The following is a 20,861-nucleotide window of genomic DNA, read 5'->3' on the forward strand; positions in this document are numbered from 1 at the left end:
ATAGATGGGAGGAACTTAGATCAGTTCTCTCTCGAAGGGATCCCAAGGCGTTTGGGCTATTGTGAGTTTCGGTGTGAGTAGGGGAGGCTCATCCCCAATTGCAAATATAGCACCCGGAGTGTGGGAAGCGCATTTTGGAGCACTATATGGTGATTCGGTCAAGATACCACTCTTTTCTAATCCAGATTTACTTTTCGATCATAGACCGGTGAGTGGGACTGACTCGGCCTTTGGTGAAACCACGTTCCGCTCTTTGTTTACCGTCTCTGAGTCCCAGCAGGAGTATCGATTGCTGGGGTTTTCGAACGGCGGACAGAGTGAGGACTCCCTGGTGGATGGGGGCGAGTTTCACTTGGATCAGTCGGAGGTCATTACCCTCAAGGAAGTAGAGTCTGCAATAGCAAGGCTACTACCTAATAAAGCTCCTGGATTAGATAAGATGCCCGGGGACCTATTTCGGTCCCAACCTAAAATATGGGCACCGTATCTGGTGGTTCTATTTAATTCAATCTTTATGGGGGCTGATCCACCAGACACTTGGCTAGGAGCGGAGATTGTCCCCATTTTCAAGAAAGGCTGTCCGCTAACCCCAGCAAATTATAGGCCCATTAGCCTTCTAGATACTTCCCAGAAACTAATGGGTAGAATTATTCTAGACAGAATTCAAGGGTGGATGGAAGAAAACGAAATATTGACGACACTACAGGCAGGGTTTAGGCCGGGTATTTCAACTATAGACCAAGTTTTTCGGCTGCTGGTCCTATTTTGGAAAACGGTGAGAGTGGAGGGTGGTAGCCTCTACCTCATCTTTGTTGACCTTCGTGCTGCTTTCGACCTCGTCCCAAGAGAAAATTTGTGGAAAGTCTTAGCAGATATGGGTCTTCCACCCTATCTACTGAACATCTTAATTAGACTCCACAACGGTAACTATGCCCAAGTTAGGTGCGGGAGGCATGGCAATCTGACTGCACGTTTTCCAGTCAGGAAGGGTGTACGACAAGGGTGCGTTTTGGCACCAACGTTGTTTAGTCTTTACATCAATGGTCTTGTCGACCATCTAGCCAATGTTATTGACAACGATGCCCCCAGGTTGGCCACCGGCCGAGTGCCCGCTTTGTTGCTATCCAAAACATCATCGGGCATTCAGCGTACCCTGGATGGCTTTGCAGCATTTTGCACTGCTCGAGGATTAGAGATAAACTTGGATAAAACGAAGTTTATGATTTTCAATCCTCCGAAGCAGACCCGCCCAAACCCCATTCTCAACGGTTCCGCGCTTGAGAGAGCTAAGAGTTTTGTTTACATTGGGATCAACTTGACGGAGAACTTCGACTGGGATTCTCAAATCTCGAAATCAACGCTCAGGCTGTCCCAAATTATGGGGGGGATTAGTAAAGTCCAGCGAATTTCGGTCTTCAAACCGGCAGCTCCGGTTATAGAAATATATCGATTACAAGCCAGAACGGCCTCATTGTATGGAGCTGAACTCTGGGGCCACAAAAATATATCTAAACTCCTTAGGGCTGAGCAGGGCTTTATGAGAAGCCTCTTGGGTCTGCCGCTAAGTACACCACTCATTCCTTTGCGATTTGATCTGGGGTTGGAATCAATCGAAGACTTAGCAGCTGTACGGCCCATGCTTTATTGGAAAAGACTCTGGTCAGTGCCTGAACTGGCACCATACAGAGAGGAATTCCTAGAGGTTTGGGCTCTTATAAAAAATAAGAATATTGCGTGGTTACACCATATCAAGAATCTCAGCATAAGGATTGGCCGGATTGAGCTCTGGGAGTCCCCGGAGGTGTCCTGTTTAGGGATACATAAATTGGAACTCACAAGTCAGCTGAGGCAACAGAAACTACTTGCCCTATATCGATCAAGCTCTTTGGGGAGACTTGCCAGAGAGTTCCTCTTAGTAAAAGCCGAACCGCGAGCAGAATGCTTCCTAGACGTAATCTATCCACCCCTCACGAGGAAGCTTTATATACAGCTAAGACATGACAGCTTACCACTCAGAGTATTTACCCATAAATGGGCAAAATCAGAAAATATTGTTTGCCCGGCTTGTAATTATAACAGAGAAGATGTATGCCACGTTATGTTCTTCTGCCCTGCTTATCAATTGATAAGGAAACATTGGTTGATCCCACTATGTAGGAACCTTGGGTTTAGACATTGTATACAGGCATGCAGGATTCTAACATATGATACTCATACCCCCATTGTTTTGGCTGTCTCCCGTTTTTTACTTGGTATGTGGCGAAGAAGGAAAAGTTTTGGGTAAATATTGTCGTCCTCTATTGATCTTACCACTTGATAACTATACAGTTTAATTTGTTTTTAATAGTATATTAACTTGCTGTTATTTATTGTTTTTACGATTCATGCATTTTGTATGTATTTTATTTGCACTTTTATGGTCTTCGACCAAAATAAAGTTATCGATTGATTGATTGATTGTAAAGAGTTAACAACTGGGCTGGGAAGTGCTTGCTTTTAATTTTAACTGCATTTACTCAGCCCTTAGTACCCCTAAAGAGGTGTTGAAGGGACAGTTATGTAAAAAGAAAATTGCATTACATACGCTTTGGTATTACTGAAATCTATATTTTGGAAGCACCTTTTTATGGTAAAACTAATTGCACGTTTTGCAGCATTCTATCTTACACTGCGTGTAATGCAAGTATAAAATAATGACATAAAATAATTACATATTCACAGTGCTTTCTGTCACAGGCTGTGACCTTGTAACGCTAAAAATACACATCACTATTCTCCACTGCACCACTCAAGATTTAATTCTGTGGGTCTCTAATTACACACAGACCTCTGCAGTGCATTAACTAATAGAGGTTTCATAATATACTACAGTGCATTTCTCACTGAGTAACAACTTTTTAAATTTACTTTTCATTTACGCTGCCCATTATTTTATACGTAGATTCCTGACGGTGAAAGACCTAAAAAACCTACAGAATATTTTGGTTCTTATTTATGAGATGCTTGCATTGCCAGATCATCACTTTTTTGAAGCAGCGGTGGCGCAAGCTTCTCAACCATACCTAAGAGGAAGTGCAAAGTCACCCTGCATGGCCTCATAGATATGGAGTAAAACATAGCAGAGCAAGTCACTGCGTTGCCTTACTTACTCTGCGTCAAGGAAGTGTTCCATGGACTTTGAGTGGGGTTCCCACGGAACACCCATGGATTTTGATGCAGCCCCATGTTTACAAAATCACGTAAACCTGGGGAAGCTTCAAAAAAGGACACCTCCCCAGTGGAAACTTAACGAGGAGAAATGTTTTAATTTCTCCTCATGTTTTCCTCTTTCCATGGAATGGACTGTTTTTCATACATACGGTACATTCTTGCTCTTTCACATTGGAATAGGGCAGCGCAGCAATAAGACTTGTGGCGCTGCCCTGCGCCAATTCCTCATAAATGAGGAACTTTGTTTTTAGCTACACCTTTGACTACACCACCACGCTCACTGACCTTTAGTTTGCTAAACACTGTTTAATATTATTTCCCCACCATAAAAATTATTTACTGTGGGAATTGGCGGCGTTTTTGGTTGTCAATGATGAGTACACAGTTCTAGAAATGTTTGTCAGAAGGGGGTTCTTAAGCCTCAAAAAGTTTGACAAGAGGTTCTCGGCATCAAAAAGTTTGAAGACCTTTGCCCTAGATAAATGATACAGTTGTCTTCCCCACCAATTTTCGCTCTCAGTATGAACGTCAAACCGACTACTGCTGGACCACGAGAAACCTATAAGCTTTCCACCAACAAAGTAATTTGGCCCCTCATTGCATCTCAAAGGCTAGTGCATGGGTCACACACGCCTCCACCACTGCTTCTGCAACTCGAAGTCTGGCTCACGCACTTTACATGCCAAAAGCTAAATGAACTGACATCAACAAAATGCTGTCTTTTGATCCCTAGTGTGAACTCAGAGCTAAGCTTGTCCCGTTCTACCCACCACCAGTACCGCCTTCGGCTCCAGCTAATTGTGCTTTCGCCTTTTCTCTAACTTTCTAAGAGTCCGGGGAACGCCCGTGTCCGACTAAACGCATTTTTCACAAAACGAAGCAATAGAGAGCATTGCCCGCACATGATCACAGCTTCCAGCCTGCAATGGCGGCTCGCGCACAGCTGAGCTAACATTGCGGGGATCAGTCTCTTCCGGGGCAGAAGCGAGAGCGTTTTTTCCGGAGTGGGTGGGCCGTCTTTTCCGGGGGCGGGTAATTGTTTTTTTTTACCAGCCAATCATAGGAGCTGTGGGTCTGGACGGCCGACCGGGCCCTTCTAGTACTGCCCCTTATGCTGTCAATCAAAATAAACCAGCTTTCCTATTGCCTTCCTTGCCTTCTCTTATTGAAATCTGACAGAGCCCTTCAGGTATTGAAGTCGGCTCAAAACCATAAGCGAAAAACGTCGGGAAGCGGGTCCTCTTTCGGGAAGCGGGAGGTAAGGCCTGGGATATCCCTCCCCCTCTTTATCTGGATAGTTGGTAGCATCGCCCCAGGCGCTGTCAGGAAGCGGGGTCGAGCGGTGCGGACCCTGGGTTGGCAGAGCTGTACAGGTAACCCCGGCTAGCCGCCTTCTGCCTTCGAGGTCTGAGCGGGGATGTCCCAGCGGTAGGAGCCCCACTGTGTGTGTTGTGACAGGTGCTGTCAGCGGGAAGCTGCCCTGGAGTGTGAGGCAGAGGCACGACCGGGGAGATGAAACCAAAGCCGCATCCTACATGGAGACGAAGAGGCGGTAGCAGCGGAGACATTAGCTGCAGCACCGAGAACACAGCCGCAAGCAGTGCCAACAGTCATTCTCCGCAGATAATGCCTTACCCGGGGCAAGTAACCGCAGAGTTTCTTGTCCTTGCGTAACGCACCCGCTAGAAACAAATGACCACTAACGGGGAGTGTCTTCTTCCCAAGAGATATGCCTGCAAGGGACAAATAAGCTGCACTGAATTCATCCCTAATGCCCCTCCTACTTGAGCCAAATGGCAGAGCCTTTTCCACAGGCCTTCTTGCAGATACAGGTGTGATTACCTGCCGAAGAAGAGGACGAACCACAAATAAATATGAGCTACAAGGGGCTTGTGACTGCTTAAAGAGGCCCCAAAAAATGCTCTATAGGGACAGAACTGATAAAGAGGGTAACGCCTTACCCACATAAAATAGACTACTTTGGTGGCTCATTTGGTGTGAGGAAAGGAGCCCTGTCCAGATTGATATGTTGAATTTGGTTAAATGCGTATTCAGCCAATCGGCAACAAAACCAGTCTGTCACAGTAGGTTAGCCTCTGCCCATAGTTGTTCATTACTCGAGGTGGTATGTGCCAGAAATCACCTACATACTTTATCTGCGGTTAGTCTTGGAACCTCATGTTATTTCAGGATTTATATATTTAGGCCCGTCTTGGGATGCGCTTGTTTATTGGAAGGACTTGTGATAAGTGTTTATGTTTTACGTTTGCACCTAAGTTCTTATCAGTTAAAACATATAACCATGTAATTTGTTAGTGCATTGAAGCTATGCTCATATTTTGCATTCTCAGTCAGTTCTATTTTGAACATGTTGAAGGGTCAGTCGCCCTTTGATCATGAGTTTAATCGATTCTTGCATTGGTGCACTGGCAATATCTTGGTTTTAGCCAACTAAGAATACACTTTACTTTTTAGCAATGATTAATATTGATATACATGGTTCATTTGCTTTAAGCAGTGGCTGTTGTATAGAGGTGTGAAGGACCTTGTCAAACTCCTTGCAACCTGCTTAGCTCTTGCTGTGTTACTACATTGATATTTTAAATATTGCACTAAAATCTTGCCAGGCGTTTGCGCCTTTTCATTAAAAACAACCTCTCTCAGGAATTCCCTTCCACTTGAGATATAAACCTTTAGCTGCTATACTATGTTCAGGAAGACCTTCACAACTTACAGCTTCTTGCTCTAAATGTCTTCTCACAATCTCTTGACTGTGAGTCTAGCGTTAAGACACCCTCAGGCATTTGCACACTTAATGAAAGCAGAAAGCTGTAACAGTAATTTGTTCAATACATCACCACACACTACCCAGTGTAAATGAGTACACCTGCCTCTAGAGGTATAGTCCATGTTTGAGTGGTTAAGAATAAGCACATATATTAAGAACTATACTTTGTTTCTGACTGGACTTTTGTATTGATTGTCATTGTTATATATATTTTCACTGTTATTGAAACTGCTATTTTCAGTTCGCCTTTTTATGTTAATGATATGATGGTCTCTTTCAGAGAGACTTTTGACAGGAGGCACAATGGCTTTCAGTAAAGGATATCGGATTTATCACAAGCTCGACCCTCCTCCCTTCAGCGTAATCGTGGAAACAAGAAACCGCGAAGAATGCCTCCTGTTTGAGTCTGGAGCTGTAGCAGTTTTATGTGAGTTGATGCACACCTGTCATTATTTTTATCCTTAAAACACTATAATGTGACCTTTATTTCTCTTGACAAGCCAGTATTACAGATTTTGTTAGATTTGTTCTTTTGAGCACTGTATTCTATTGCTAAAGTACACCAGGCTTTATTTAGGCATTCTTATGCAAGGTAGTGTTTAAATAGTGGTGAGGGATATGGTAGCCTTTCTGTTTGGTATCCACACAAAACATTATAATTCCAAACAAAGAGTTCTAGCAAGATCACTAGTAGTCAATATTGTTTAGTGGCTAACTTGTCTCCTGTTAAGCATAGAGCTTCGTATTGTGTCCCCAAGTATAGGTTAATATCTTAATTTCTCAGAGATTTATTGTCCGTATGTTCTAAAATTGTCAATGCAAAGAATCATGTCTGCCCTGGTATTAATTGCTGTATAAAAATGGTAAAAAAAACACAACTTTTGTGTGCTATTGCTAAAACTTTGAGTAGCAACATATTCAGGATTTTGAGATCAGACTTCCAGAGACGTCTTATTTTCAGTGGTATGCCACTTAAATGCTAAGCCCCAGTGCCGCTTGAGCTCTAAATCATTGCAATCATGTTATGTCCTCCAATACAGCTGTACACCCTTTTCCCTAGCTTCCTCTCTTGTTTGTGGAAGTCTTTCCCCTTAAAGTCGTACCCTCTAACTGGTGGCTCTCACCAAAGTGTTTTTTTGCCCTCTCCGCTCCCCCCACCTCACCTTTCTTGAGGGCTTCTTTTCCACAAATCGTTTCTCTTTCTCTTGTCTGATTGTCTATTTATTTTTTGAGGCAGCATCTCATTTGGTTGATGCATAACCCCTTCCTAGTGGATCTCATCTCATTCTCTCTCAGCCATGCCCACTTTTTTAGGTCTCACCTGGCGAACGCAGCGGGAAGCGCTGCTGTCGCCAGCGAGATCTATTGTTGCTGACTTGCCTCGGAAGTGGGACAGGAGATGTGCACGCGCAGGCTTTTGGTGGATTGGAGCCTGTGTACGCGCTTACAGCCACGCAGCATGCACATCTCCTGTCCCCCTTCCCTCGCAAGCCAGCATGCAGTTTCACTTTCGCTTGTGTTATTATTCTGATTAAAGTGCAGGTTAGGAAGAAGGCCCGGGGGCGTCTCATGGCCTAGAGGGAAAGCAGGCTTCAGCGCCTGGAAGCTGGCATTGCTGTGCCTCACGCGCACGCCCTGGTGCCTTTTCGGTCACCGGAAGGTCTCTCCTACCCGCCTGGACACGCAGAAGCAGTACTAGAGTATTAACTTGTAATGGGACATGAGAAAGCCATGCCAAACAATTCACCTTTCAGACAACCACGAAAACCCGCCCAAAACATAGAAATGCCCAAAATGACGAGATAACGCTTCCAATACACAGCGGTTGGGCGCCTCTTTAAGGATACGTGTCTGTGGGCGTGACACCCGAGCAGGGGTGTCGCCCCTGTAGATCTGCATGTGCCTGTGTTCACCTGTTGGGGTGTCGAAGATCCCGGGTGTGATTTCTGTCCGGGGACCTGTAGGCACCTCCGAGTTCTGTATCTTGTATATTGTGAGGGCTAGGTGTGCTCAGCCTGTGTTTTCTCGGCTGGGGGCATGTCCCTTCCGTCTATTACTTTTGTGACTGGGCCTGGCTCCTCCTGTGCTCCATTGGTTCTTGTGTGATTTACCAATCTGTTACACGCCTGTGGGTGTGGCCCAGAGCCCTGGGTGTGTCCTATCACTCAAAGCGTGGGTGCCAGGTTTACAAGGGTGTGGGTGTGTTGCTGACCGTCTGTTTATTTATGTTTGCTGTTTTTATAGCGCAAACTCGTGATTTTATTGGTAGGCGCAGGGAGATGAAGTGATTTGCCCAAAAACGCAGGATGTTGCCGAGGCTCGAATCCGGTTCCAACTATGGTTGATCTGGCCATTACGCCACTTTCTCCCCTCTTTTGTTTATAACGTCCTGCGCTGTTTATATGCGCAGATTTAACAAAGTGATGTTTCCCATGTCAGCTCGTTGTGGTTTCTCCCACAACATATTTACTGCCCACGCTCAATATCCTGTACGCAGCAGTAGCACATGCAGTTTGTCCTTTCCTACAGGATATGCTCACGCTCATTAACATACTCCTTTCCTACAGGGAACTCTCAGCTCACACTCACAGGTATAGTCAGGGCTTTAAGTGGGATGAAAAAACAGGGGGGTGTCTCAAACGGGCGTGGCCAATGCAATTAGGACGTGGCTTAAAAAACACTTAAGCTAAAAATCTGTGCTTAGTATAGTGTGCCGCCCGACTTGTAGTTTGCTGTTTCTGTCCTTGCATCCAGATATATGATACAACAAGTAACATCATACAAGTCAGAACTATTGGGTTTGTGAATGTTTGTTACTTGCATAAGATAAATAAGCAGCAATTATGGCTTGTATATAATATTGAAAAAGCTCCCACTTAAAGCCCTGGTGACAACACGGCAATGCTGCTGCTCCTGAGATTCAAAAAGAGAAGGAAAATCCAGAGAGAAAATGACTCTTTAGAGGATTTCCCTTCCCCCTACAACCTCACCTTGCATGACCTCATGCCATAACTTTTCCACTAGTGAGCAGTGTGAGCAGTGTACATGCATATGCCTGCTGTCACTGCAGTCCGGAAAGAAACGGCCCGCCTGTGCCAGGGCACACAACAGAGCCCGATAGAGACCTGTTTCGAGGCCCCCTTTAAACAAGCATTTGCAATGCAATAGGTCTCGCATTTGCGAGTATTTGAGCTACTGGCATTGTAAAATGACAAACATTGTATCTATGTGTTGGTTTTGAAAACAGATAAATAAATGGCATTTGCAATGCCAATAGCTTAACATTTCGGAAATGCGAGACCTATTGCATTGCAAATGCTTGTTGCAGGCTTGTTCTTGCTCTGTCTGGTGCTTTCTATGGCAGTTCTCCACGAGGGTCTTGCTTCTCTCCTTTTGCAGATTCAGCACAGACAGTGCCCTCAAATTTGAACATTCACTGCTGTTCTAAACTACTAAACATATAACTGGCCTAGTTTTCCATCCCTTGGCTGCTGTTGCGGTCATTTTCAAGGGTTTTTCCAGCCGCGGCCTGTGCAGGTAAGAGCGGTTGGGCCGGGTGGAGCGGGATTTCGACAGATGACGATGAGGGAAAATGATTTATTTAAATTTCCCTCATAGTCGTCTGTCGAAACCCCACCCCCCACCCACACGGCACTACCTCTTTTGCTGTCTGCCTGTTTTTTTCAGCAAGCGAAAAGAACGCAACAACCTCTACAGAGATAGTTTCAGTTGTTCTAAACATGTTTAATTAGTAAAGAAATAGCACATTTTAAAACTCAAATATATTGTCTATAAAACAAAACGTTTAGCAGGTTGTTCTTAAACATATCTTATTGAGTACTTCAGGATTTTTGGCCAAATTCAAGAGGCATCTTTTCCCACACTTACAGCAACGTCCATACGTAATATAGCAAAGGTGTCAGCCAAAATAACTGCCATAAGAAAAATACCACCTTTATTAAATAACATCCTATACATCTTTTAGAAATGTCATTTTCATTATCAGTGGAGTAGATAGACCTAATGAAGCCTAATCTAAGAGCTCCTCAGGAGTTTGGTGCTTACCGAAGAAATCTTTGGCTTAATGCATCCTATTTCATATTTCACAATGTACATTTTAGGAAAAAAATGTAAAGCATGAGAAAGCTGAAGCTTGGATTACTTATAAAGGTAATTTCCTGATACCTTTTGAATATATCCACAGCGCCACTGGTAGGGCCTGCAGTCATAGATATGTAACTTTCAGAAGATTTGCATTACAGCATATTTACAATATATTTCTAACATGAAGTTTCTGTTTGGCCACCCAGAAAACACTGATGCTGAAGCCTTGTATCAAAATTGTAAGAAACTATGAAGAAGGGAATTGGAGGAAGATGTGGCGAAATTTTAATTTTAAAACTCTGGAAGAACAGTTTGATTCTCAGTCAGACAGTAATGCTGCTTCAGTATGGAAGAGTCAATAAACATGAAAAAACATGCTGTGTCAGTCATTCAACGTAGCATTTATGACTGCCATGTCTTCTGTATTTCTTAAGTGTTTTTACCTCTTAAGGATAAAAGAAAGTAAATTCCACCTTGTCTGTTAGTGTGCAATCTTCTTCTTTTCAGTATTGAGTAATGGTTTGAGGGATAATGCATGCGTTAGCATGATATTACACAGGTATGTTGTCGATTGAATCTATTGCAGGAGAACATTTTTGAAAGAGGTTTCTCTGTGAATATGCAGCATCGTCCCACGTAGTTAAAAAAGATACTAATTTGGGCAAAAGAGTAACATATTAGCAGACGGTCCAGTTGCGCCCTGGTTCCTCTAGCAAGAGGACGTATTGCACAGGCCAGCTTTCTTTAGTCTTTCAGAGTGCCACATTGTCCTATGAGCAACAAAGAAATGAGATTAAGTGTAATTAGCTGATCTGGACGCTTTGAGTAGTTTCAAGGAACCTTTCTCCTATAGTTAATTTTGTAGAGAAATCTCAAGTATTTTTTGTGGGTTAGCTTTGGTAATGGCTTTATAGTCAAATTATGCTGTTAAATCCAAATATTAATACAGGGTTTCTGCTATCCTTTAAGTTAATTACATTTAAAAGGCAAAACAGCGGATACTGTCTTGTTTTTATCAGAATTGTAGAGGTCGTATTTATATAACACTAAGTTTTATTTCAAATCTCCAGTATTATAGTCTGGCAAGGGGTATTGGTTGTTGAGTTTGGGAAATGATTTTTCTTGGCGTTGCTGTTTTAATGTACAGTATTTCAGATACTATGCATTTGCCAACTGGGCCATGTGTGGGTTTCTTTATTTTTAAATCATTAAATAGACAGGTGAAATTGGAAAGGCAGTTGACGAAAGTCACTAGATATTTCCTAAAGTTGTGTTCATATATTTGTTCATATATTGTTTTTGTGTCTGATAGTTAAAATATTGACTGAGAAGTAATCCATTATTTTAGTGGAAGAGAGATTACATGGATGTATGTAATGCTATATTAACCGTGCCTTGTATAGCAGCTCAAATTCTTGTTGAATCTAGGAATGTTATGGAAGGTGAATGTGCTGAATTAAAGGTCTAATCGCAAAGGCCGCCGGGTATCATTAGGTTTAGCCTTGGCAGCACGCATACGCTGTCTGCAAGACCTGCTGTAATCGATAAAACCACTCTATTCCCGCCTCCTGCCTACGATTGGTTCATTCCAGCGTCGCTCTTCTTTGCTGACTCTATCTCGTTCAGGCAGCCCATAGCTCACTTCCTTTGAAGGCTCAGGAGCACTGGTAAAGTACAGTGTACTTGCGCTTGCCTTCGTTATCTCCTGTGTTTGAGAACCTTGTTTATCTTTTTTGATGCTTTTGGTCGGTCCCTGCTTCTGCCTGTTTTGCTTCCCATTCTGCTTCATGTTATAAGCCCTCCCTCCATGCACACACAGCTCCTGCACCAGTCGTCTTTTGGCCTGTTACTGCTTGTGTTTAAAAGAATATATTTATTAAGTTTTTTGCTTTCTGCCCGCATCACAACGCCATGCTTTTTGTTTGGATGGCATTTGCCAACCAATGTGTTAATAAACATTGTAAGTAATGCAGCTGCAGTGCAGACACCGCCTCCTTCTTTCAGAGCCCTCCTTTTTCCTCCATAGCAGGTAGCGACGGCCGTGTATTGTGAAGACGCCATAGAGCTTGCCTCGCATACCCTGGCTTCTGGGAGAGGCTAGCCGCATCCAGAGACCATGCCATTCGCATACACACATCAGCCAAACATAATGAGTGCAACCATTAAGATGCACGTTTCAGGGTTTGCAGAGGAAAGGCAGCGTACCGTTGCGTACGTTGATGGTTAGTTTTTAAAATGGTGTGTTTTAAGTGCTCCAAATAATGTCCTCCTCTCTGTTTCCACTGCCCCTACGCCACCCCTCATGTCGTTCTTCATATACATTGTTTAACAAAATATCCCAGCGTCATATTTTTAGTTCAAACAGAATTGAATGGTTTATTTTATTTAGTTTTAGTAAAAGATAAAATGTTATGTCCATGTCCTAGCTCCTTACAGATTTTCTAATCAGAAACATAACTTGGGTAAAAATATCTACCTGGAGGTCACGGGCATATTCATGTTTTGGATAGAAATGCTGGCATCTAAATTTCTTCCTAGCAACTTTGGGGCTCTGGCATTAGATACAATAAAATTCCTGGAATTTCAGTACTGTCATTTTAATTTATATCAGACTGTGATGGGAAACAACAGGGCGTTGGCTGTAGTTCTAGCAGATGTGCCTAAAGAATCTCTTGGAAGTGCATGCTGGGTGGCTTTGCTTAATTGCATGTGGTATGGTTGAAAGGGGGGGGAGGGGTGCACCACGGTTGTCTGCAAGGGCACATTGCATATTGCACAAGACCATGATTCCATGCACCAAGGTTAAAGTCGTTCTGACGTCCCTGTCCTAGAAGCGGCCATATGAACTGGTCCCTAAGAGGCCTGCTTTCTGGTATTGCTAATATCTGTCTACTTTCTGGACTGCAATCAACATCCATTAACAGAAATTCACCTTGCGTTAGAATGCCCCTACAGTCCCCCGAACCCCCCACCCCCTTGGTGTGCTTCTCATAAATTGTGCTTTAACAAAATATCCAAGCGTCATTGTTGGGAAATCTGAAGCCCCCACCCTAATCTTATTGACTAAGCTACGTCCATGATTCTATCTTGTCTCTTAGAGCAATAAATCCCTCATATATAAATCACTTGAAGGCGCACAGCTGTATAATAGTGTGCACCAGGCGAGGCTTTCCTTCATTTGCAACTGCCATGCAGATCTCTAGCGAATAGCTCGCAACCGTCCCACTTAGAACTAACTCTGAGAAAACAGGCTAAACAGGCTTTGGAGGCTGAAAGCATTGCAGGGGTGTCAATGGAAGTGCCATGCAACCTCCTTCAGTAATAAGGGGAATCCCTTGTTTCTAGTTCTACCTGAGCATTTCATCAACTTTGCCTGAGCAAGCAGCTTAAAACATTGAGGACACCCAACATATAAGCTGCAGAGTAAAGTATTTTTAACAATAAATTAAAGGGCATAATTGTTTGTAGTTCTATGTTTGAATGGGAAAACATAATCCCACTACACATAATTACACTCTGCTCAATACAACATAAATACATCCCACATTAATGCAGTCTATGCCACATATCAGCAATCCACATAAATGCACTTAACACCATAACACAGAATTCCAATAAGCATAATTTTGGTCGGCGCCACACAGTTCCACCCCACACAATTCAACTCCACACATTTCCAATCCACACCACTTAATTCTTCAGCATACCACTTATTTCAAATACACAACACAATTCCACAACAAACCACATACCTCCAATACACACCACAGATTTACACATCATACCACTACTAACAATCCCCATACAACCCACATAATTCCACTCCAGACCACATACATCCACTACACTCCAAACCAAAACACATAAGTAAAACACATTATCATTTACAACTCCAATAGCTCTAACTCTTGCAAATGCACGACCTATTGCATTGCAAATGCTTGTTTTTTGAGTAGTTACTATAACCAAGCGGTCCAGGAGGAACAATACAGGTGTAATCAGACAACCTGGAGCCAGTAAATACACTGCAAACCCTACATAGGGAGGGGGGTCTCAACACCAGCCTGATGCACAATCAGTCTTTGCTCCATGCAGAGGCAAATTGCAAGGAGACGTAGGGATGGGGCGCCGGGCCCGAATGACATTCCACCAGTCATCTACAAGGAGGATCCACTGTTCTGGGCAGCTCAACTTGCCCCGGTTTTTAATGCCGTTATTCAGCTCCATAGTATTCCTTCCTCATGGTAGGGCTCAATTCTTATCCCAATACATAAGGGAGGGGATAAGGGCGACCCTGGAAATCGCTTTAATTGATAGCGACGCAAAGTATTATGCAGGAGTTCTATTAGAGGAATTACAACTTTGGGCTAAGGCACACCCCATTATTACCGCTAAGCAAACCAGCTTTACTAAACCAGCAGGAACCATAGTAAACATTATGGTGCTTTGGTTGCTGGCCGATTCTGCAAAAACAAATATACACCCAGTCCACATGGGTTTCATTGATTTTAAATAAGATTTTGATATGCTGGATCAGGGAAAGCTCTGAAAGAAATTGGCAAACTTAAACTTCCCAAATGGGCTGCTAAAAGCCCTGGAACTACTGCACACAGACACCTGGGTTATGATCAAAGTAGGGAACGGTTCCCATTTATCATGGGAAATTAAAACCACGCAAGGCCTGAAACAGGGATGTGTCTTGGCCCCAACCTTGTTTAACCTGTTCCTTGTAGAAGTGAATTTTCATTCGCCCAAACTGGGGGGCTTCCAGCTACCTAGCCTATTGTATGTGGACGATTTAGTCCTTGTAAGTAGAACCAAGTTCGGTTTACAATGCTTGTTTACCGCAGCCCTCTCCTACTCTAGAAAAAAACGGACTGACCATAATAGGAAAAAAGCAAAAACATTAGTGCGAGGAAAGACAGCACAGACGCTTACCTGGCTCCTGGGGGATGAAAGAATTGAATCAATAAAAAGCTTCAAGTATCTTGGAGTGTACTTTAATGGGAATGGAAGTTATATTGACCATTTGGAGGAAATCGGGAAGAAGGGCAACATGTTGACTTTCAGTTTGAGGCCTCTATATAACAAACATAAAGGCCCCACACTCACCCCCATCTTGCAGGGAGCACAAGCTAAGATCCTTCCCACTCTGACATACGGGAGGGAGGTTCTCGGGTGAAGGGACTATTCCATACTGGACAGAATGGATCTCAAAATGTACAGGTCAGTTTTCCAGCTACCCCCGAATACATCCCATGCACAAATAAGGCTGGAATTTGGTATTCCCAAACAGTCTTTGGCTTGGATGGCAGCCTTTGTGTCCTGCTGTCATAGACTTAGGTCGTCTTCAGAGGGTTCCTGGGGTGGCCACCTTTGGCAGGAACTGAAACTCAGTCCGAGCTCCCTGGCATATGTCTATCTAAACCAGGCCTTGAACCCACTCGGCTTAAACCCTTGGGACTTATCACTTGGCCACCGGGAGCTCAAAAAACAAACCAAATCCAGCGCACAGTTGCTATCAATGCTCGAGGACAAAGACAAACTGTCCAAACGTAGTCATGGGTGGATGGCACTTCAAAACTATACCAGGCTAAAACCACAGAGCTGCCTAAGCGAAACCTATGGCAATTGGGCCAAGGTGCTATTCCTGAAGTATAGGTTGGGACTTTTACCTTTATTAAAGCACTTTACCACCTTGGAGAAGAATGCCAGGGCATGACATTTGTTGGTTATGCATGCACGAACTGGAGAACATTGTCCACGTCTTATGCCTGTGCCGCTCTGGTATGGGGGACCGAAGTGAACTTCTGTGGAGGAAGTGAAGAATCTGCGGTATAAGGTCATGCAGGGAGGCTGTGCTGGCCTATTTTGATCCTATGGACATCATTCTAAACTGTGCCATAATTAAATACCTACACAGATTTGAAAAGAAGACTGCAAGTAAGGATTCAGCCGCAGGCGGAGAGGTGGAATTTGCTTCAGAAGTTGCCACATGAGTATTTATTTCCTTTAACTCCCGCAACTACCCGCAAACCATTTGCCTAATCCCCAACGGAGGGATTATTTGCACTTTACTCTGAACTGTACCACCTTGACTGCTTTGATGACCAGTCTACTGGCACGGGCAAGGCTTCTAAGCGCAGTAATTAATCTCAACAGATAGAAAAATGGATCTTCTAAATCGACACCTAGCACTTTAATGCTGTTGTTGCTTATTAATGCCCGCACCATTTTCAGACTTTAAATTTTGTTCTTTAAAACAAACAGAAATGCCTTTTAAAGGGGGTTTTAATTTACCTTATTGTGATGAAATAGGTCGTTTTTATGTGTTTTGTATAGGTGTTTTATTATGTACTATATTGCAAAAGGTTTTTATTAATTACCCATAAATACCTACTTTAGTTTTAAAAGGTGTGCAGTATTTATGTTAGAAGGTGAACATTCTGATATTATAGTGTGGTATCAAACTCTTAAACCTTATGTGTGCATGTGGTATTTGTATAGTGCACATTTATCCAAAACAGAGCATAGCTTTGTACAAGGTCAAAGGCAAATATGCAGTCAACAAGTGATGAGATAAGTAGCGAATTCTGGTAGCAGAAGTATACTATTACTGTATTTTGATGCACTGTTCTTAAGTGGTGCGTCTACTACTCTTTTCTAAATTGGATCAGTGTTGTGGCGATCCTGATGGATATTGAGATGTTTTTAAAAGGCCTTGTGCCTTGTTTTTACTTGTTTACACATAGTCTCCCGTAGGATGGTGTCCTCGCTGTGGTTGTGCTAAGAGCCACCAGAGATAGTGAGCTTGTCTGCAAAATAGGCAAGGGTGATGACTTTGTAAATGATTTAGCTGGTTTTGAAGATGGCGAGGGCTGGTGGAGAGCCAGTGGAGTTCCATCATGCTGGAAATGTTATCATATTTCTTTAGGCCTTGGAAGTTTTATGCTGTGGCATGTAGTATGCCTTCAAGAGGTGCCAACGTGGAATCGGAGAGGCTTTGGAGCAGGGGGTTACCACTATCAAGATGCTATAGAATAAGGGTTTGAATAACAGTTCAGAAGTCACTTACTGGAAGAAACAGTTGCACTTCCTTAAGAAGAGCGAGCTGGTACCAGGCTGAATTTATGTTTTTGGGTAATGTGTTACTTGAAGGTGAGGTTAATGCCAAGGGTGAATCCAAGTGACTTGGCATTTGGTGAAAATTGTTGTTTGCAGCCCTCAAGTTTGTTGTCATTGAGCCAAGTTTGTACTATGGCAGATAACAGGGATTCCGTCTTGGGGTTCTTGAGCTTCAGATAGGTGATGGACATCCAGGTCTGGATGAGGTAAAACTGTTTTTGAGGCATTAGAAGTGAAGAAAAGATTAGAGATGTCCTCTTTGGTGACTTTCTATGCTTTTATACGTAGATAGATCCCTAAAAGACTTCATCTAGTGGTTGAAGATGACAGAGGGCAATATGGAGCAGTCCTAGGGGACTCTAATAGGTATCTTTCGAAATCTGGTGGTGCCAATGTGATCGAAGCGGGTTTGGTTGCAAAGGTAAGAGGAGAACCAGGGAAGGACACTACCAGTGAATCCCATTTAAAATTGCAGATATTAAACCATTTTTCGTTATTAGAACATTGGAATGTTGGGAGCTCCATTGAAAACAATGGAGTGCCCTGGGCTTCTAAGCCCGGGGCTCCAACATCCCATTGTTTGTTCACAGCTGTTGCTGTGAACAAAAGGCCTCGTGGAGCCTCAGGGGATTTCAATCCTCTTGTGCTCCGTGAGGGCTTTGTTTTACTAATTAGAACATTTGGCCTATAGGGGCGGAATGTTCTAATCGCCTTAGATCCCTCCATAGCTGGCTCTACTGGCCATTAAAGGCCCGATCCCTTTAATTTTGGAGTGGGCCTTTAATGGTCGATAGAGCCACTATATCAGGCTCTATAGTAGAGGCTCTTTCACTTCACGGTGCTCATTCTTTAAGTTTATTTAAATTGCATATTTGTTGGTCCTTGTATAATCATGAGCAAGTTCAGGCCCACCTTCGCCCTAGAATTAGTCTTTCCTTCAGCTAATATGTCACAGTTTGATGTAGAAAGTAGTGATGGTTGCTCGAATGTATCATTTTTTCTTTTCATTACGAATAGCATTTACTTATTTTTGTGTGTCAAACTATAAGCAAAAACGTAGGACTGCAGAATCTTTATTTTATATAGTTTTAATGAAATCTGATTTCCTGATTTATAGATGAGACCCTTTTCGCTCACAAAAGAAATATCCCATGAACTGTTTCAAGGATGTAATACTTTCTCCGTTATATTGAATTTTTTTTGCATCATTCCATTCTGCGAAATTGTACTATTTGTTTCTCATTTAGAGCTGAGTGTACCCTGAAGCAGAGTGTACCTGTTTCATTGATGCGTTCTTGTTAGCTCTACACTCTGATGCTAGTGATTTCCCTATTTGGATCCCATTCTTGCCAGTGATTTGCATCGCTTATGAAGTGCTAGTCTTAGCCTTATGGATCGTCCCCTGGTGTGGGATGCTAGGTTTTTAGCATTTGTGTTGCACAGTCAACCACTGGTCATAATTTTGACATTTGTCTTTGGTGCGGTCCTTGCATTCCAACGCTGCCATCCCAGAGCGGATTGTGACAGACTAGGGTTTTCTGGTCCATTTATAACGGTGGTTATTTTTGCACACTCACTTCTGAACAGAAAGTAATCACTTTACAGATGGTTCGGCACATTTTCATATATTGTACTGCAATACTTGGGAGGCAATTGCGTTAGAGTTAACCATGTATGCTGACGGCATATCCTACCTGGTAAGCGAGAGAGATGTATCGTACGAACATTTTGACTTTTTTAAAAAAAAGACAGTAGCAGTCTCCTAGCATACCAACAAACCCATCAAATCTTGTTGTTGTACTGTAGATAGGACTTGTATCGTAAAGTTAATAATCATGGCTGGCTGTTGGGCCTGAATCTATGCACTCTAAGAATTATTCCTCTTTGCACATAAGAGAGCTGAACACTTTTTACAATGCCAATAACTCAGCCTTTTCTGATTTTATGTACTCAAGGAATGTCTCGGACTCCAAGCAAGAACGACACTCTGTATGAGTGTATTGCCTTTTTGCACCAAAAAACTGCAGAATTTTTATAGATTGCGCCAATAAACCTACTAAATCTGTTTCTCTGCATTGAGAGTGGCGCTCACCTCCTCAGCAGGAATGACCTGTGGCTAGGCCCTCCTGCATACAGGATGGTTGAAACATTGTTTGTCAGGGCTAACATCTGGGACTGATATTGAGTGTTTTTAGAAATGTTTTAATATTTGAATTCTTGAAAGTAGAACACTCCTTGCTCCTACAACAATAATGCTTTTTTGGGATTTTTTGTACTGTGGAAACAGTTTTAGGCTAATAGAATTTTATAGTATGATTTTAATGTTGCTAAGGGTTTAATTAACCTTGAAAATAAATAAACTTGGTCCATCTGTAAGATTGCTGCACAATGTGATTTATTTAGAGGTACATCTTGGATCATCTATGATAGTTTGGAGGTGATTTGGAAGGAATGGACTGTGGATCTATAAAAATTAGCATCCAAGAAAGTATTGTCAGAGAGGCTTACTGGTTTGACTTTGGGGAAATTTGGCAGGTGAGTAATATACCCTTTACCGGGCATTTAGAGATTACAAGAGCTAAGTATTTCAACATACATACTTTGTGTGAGAAAACAAGCATTGTTGATTACACCGTCTATGTCCTGCCTCAGCTGTTTGATATATTTGAGCTGTTATGTCTAATGTGTTCTGTTGGATGTTTTTGTGAGACATGCATTTTTGTGGTATGCTAAATCTTGGCATGTTTTGCTTTCAGTTAATGTTGGGTGCTTTGACAGGCAACTGTATGGAACATCTGTGCTGTGATTGATGTATTTGTAGCTATGTGTATAATGTGTTTTGTTGGATCTTTCTGTTGAGTATCTTGGTGGCCATTACTGTTGAGAGCTATGTGATAGCCATATATAAATAACTCTTGGGTGTTTGTGGATTATTCTCGCTAATGTGTTCTGCTGCATATTGGTATTTTCCGTGGGAGCAATGCAAACCGTTGCCGGGTGATTTGCTATATGATGCTTCTCATAACTTTTTTTGGTTGTATTTATTTTTTATTAAATTGTTGTCGAATGAAGCAAAGCAGTGAAGCCAGGTAGAGCAGAAAATAAATATTGTAATATGTTTTTGCAAGAAAAAAGAAATTTGGGGTAGGGGAGTGGTAAATACCAATGTAAGGCTAGGAGTATAGAATTGGCCAGGAGTGCGTGAAAGTGGATTATGAAGAGAAAAAAAAAAAAGGATATGTGCTACATCGCGTAATATGTATGAAAGGATATTGGAAGATGGGTGTTGAATGGCAAAATAGCCGTAGCAAAGTAATAGCATTTAGCTGGGTTTATTCGTGCTGTTTGACGACTTCCTTATCGGGAAGTCAGCGCTCTTATTTTATTTTTATTCTCTTGTTCGCATTCTTTTCTTGGACATTTGTCTTATGAAGCAGTAATGAGATGAGATCAGGCCAGCTTTGTGGAGGTAATAGATCTCATTACTGGTTTAAAATACAGAGTGTCTTTAAAGGAAAGAAACATGGTAATCGTTTAGAGGCGTGCATACTGTACTGGATATGGACACATTCTTAAACCATTATCTGTGGGAACAATAAAACACGAGATTATTTAGATTGGACAATTATAATTT

General features: G+C 42.5%; 1 protein-coding gene across 7 annotated transcripts in view; it reads left to right on the forward strand.

Moving 5' to 3' along the window:
* The first annotated feature begins 4,326 nt into the window (after positions 1-4,326).
* SYNJ1 (synaptojanin 1) overlaps positions 4,327-20,861 on the forward strand; it is a 683,220-nt gene continuing 666,685 nt past the window's right edge. For 4 of the 7 annotated variants that reach the window (XM_085623109.1, XM_085623113.1, XM_085623111.1 and 1 more), the window contains exons 1-2: positions 4,335-4,468; positions 6,279-6,425. In XM_085623109.1, the coding sequence (XP_085479235.1) occupies positions 6,302-6,425 (124 nt within the window). In that variant the 5' untranslated portion in view covers positions 4,335-4,468; positions 6,279-6,301. Of the gene's footprint in view, positions 4,469-4,534; positions 4,584-6,278; positions 6,426-20,861 lie in introns of those variants that run through there. The other 3 variants (XM_085623112.1, XM_085623114.1, XM_085623110.1) reach the window with 2 other exon arrangements.

The sequence above is a fragment of the Triturus cristatus genome, chromosome 8, assembly GCF_964204655.1.
Source record: "Triturus cristatus chromosome 8, aTriCri1.1, whole genome shotgun sequence".
Lineage (NCBI taxonomy): Eukaryota > Metazoa > Chordata > Amphibia > Caudata > Salamandridae > Triturus > Triturus cristatus.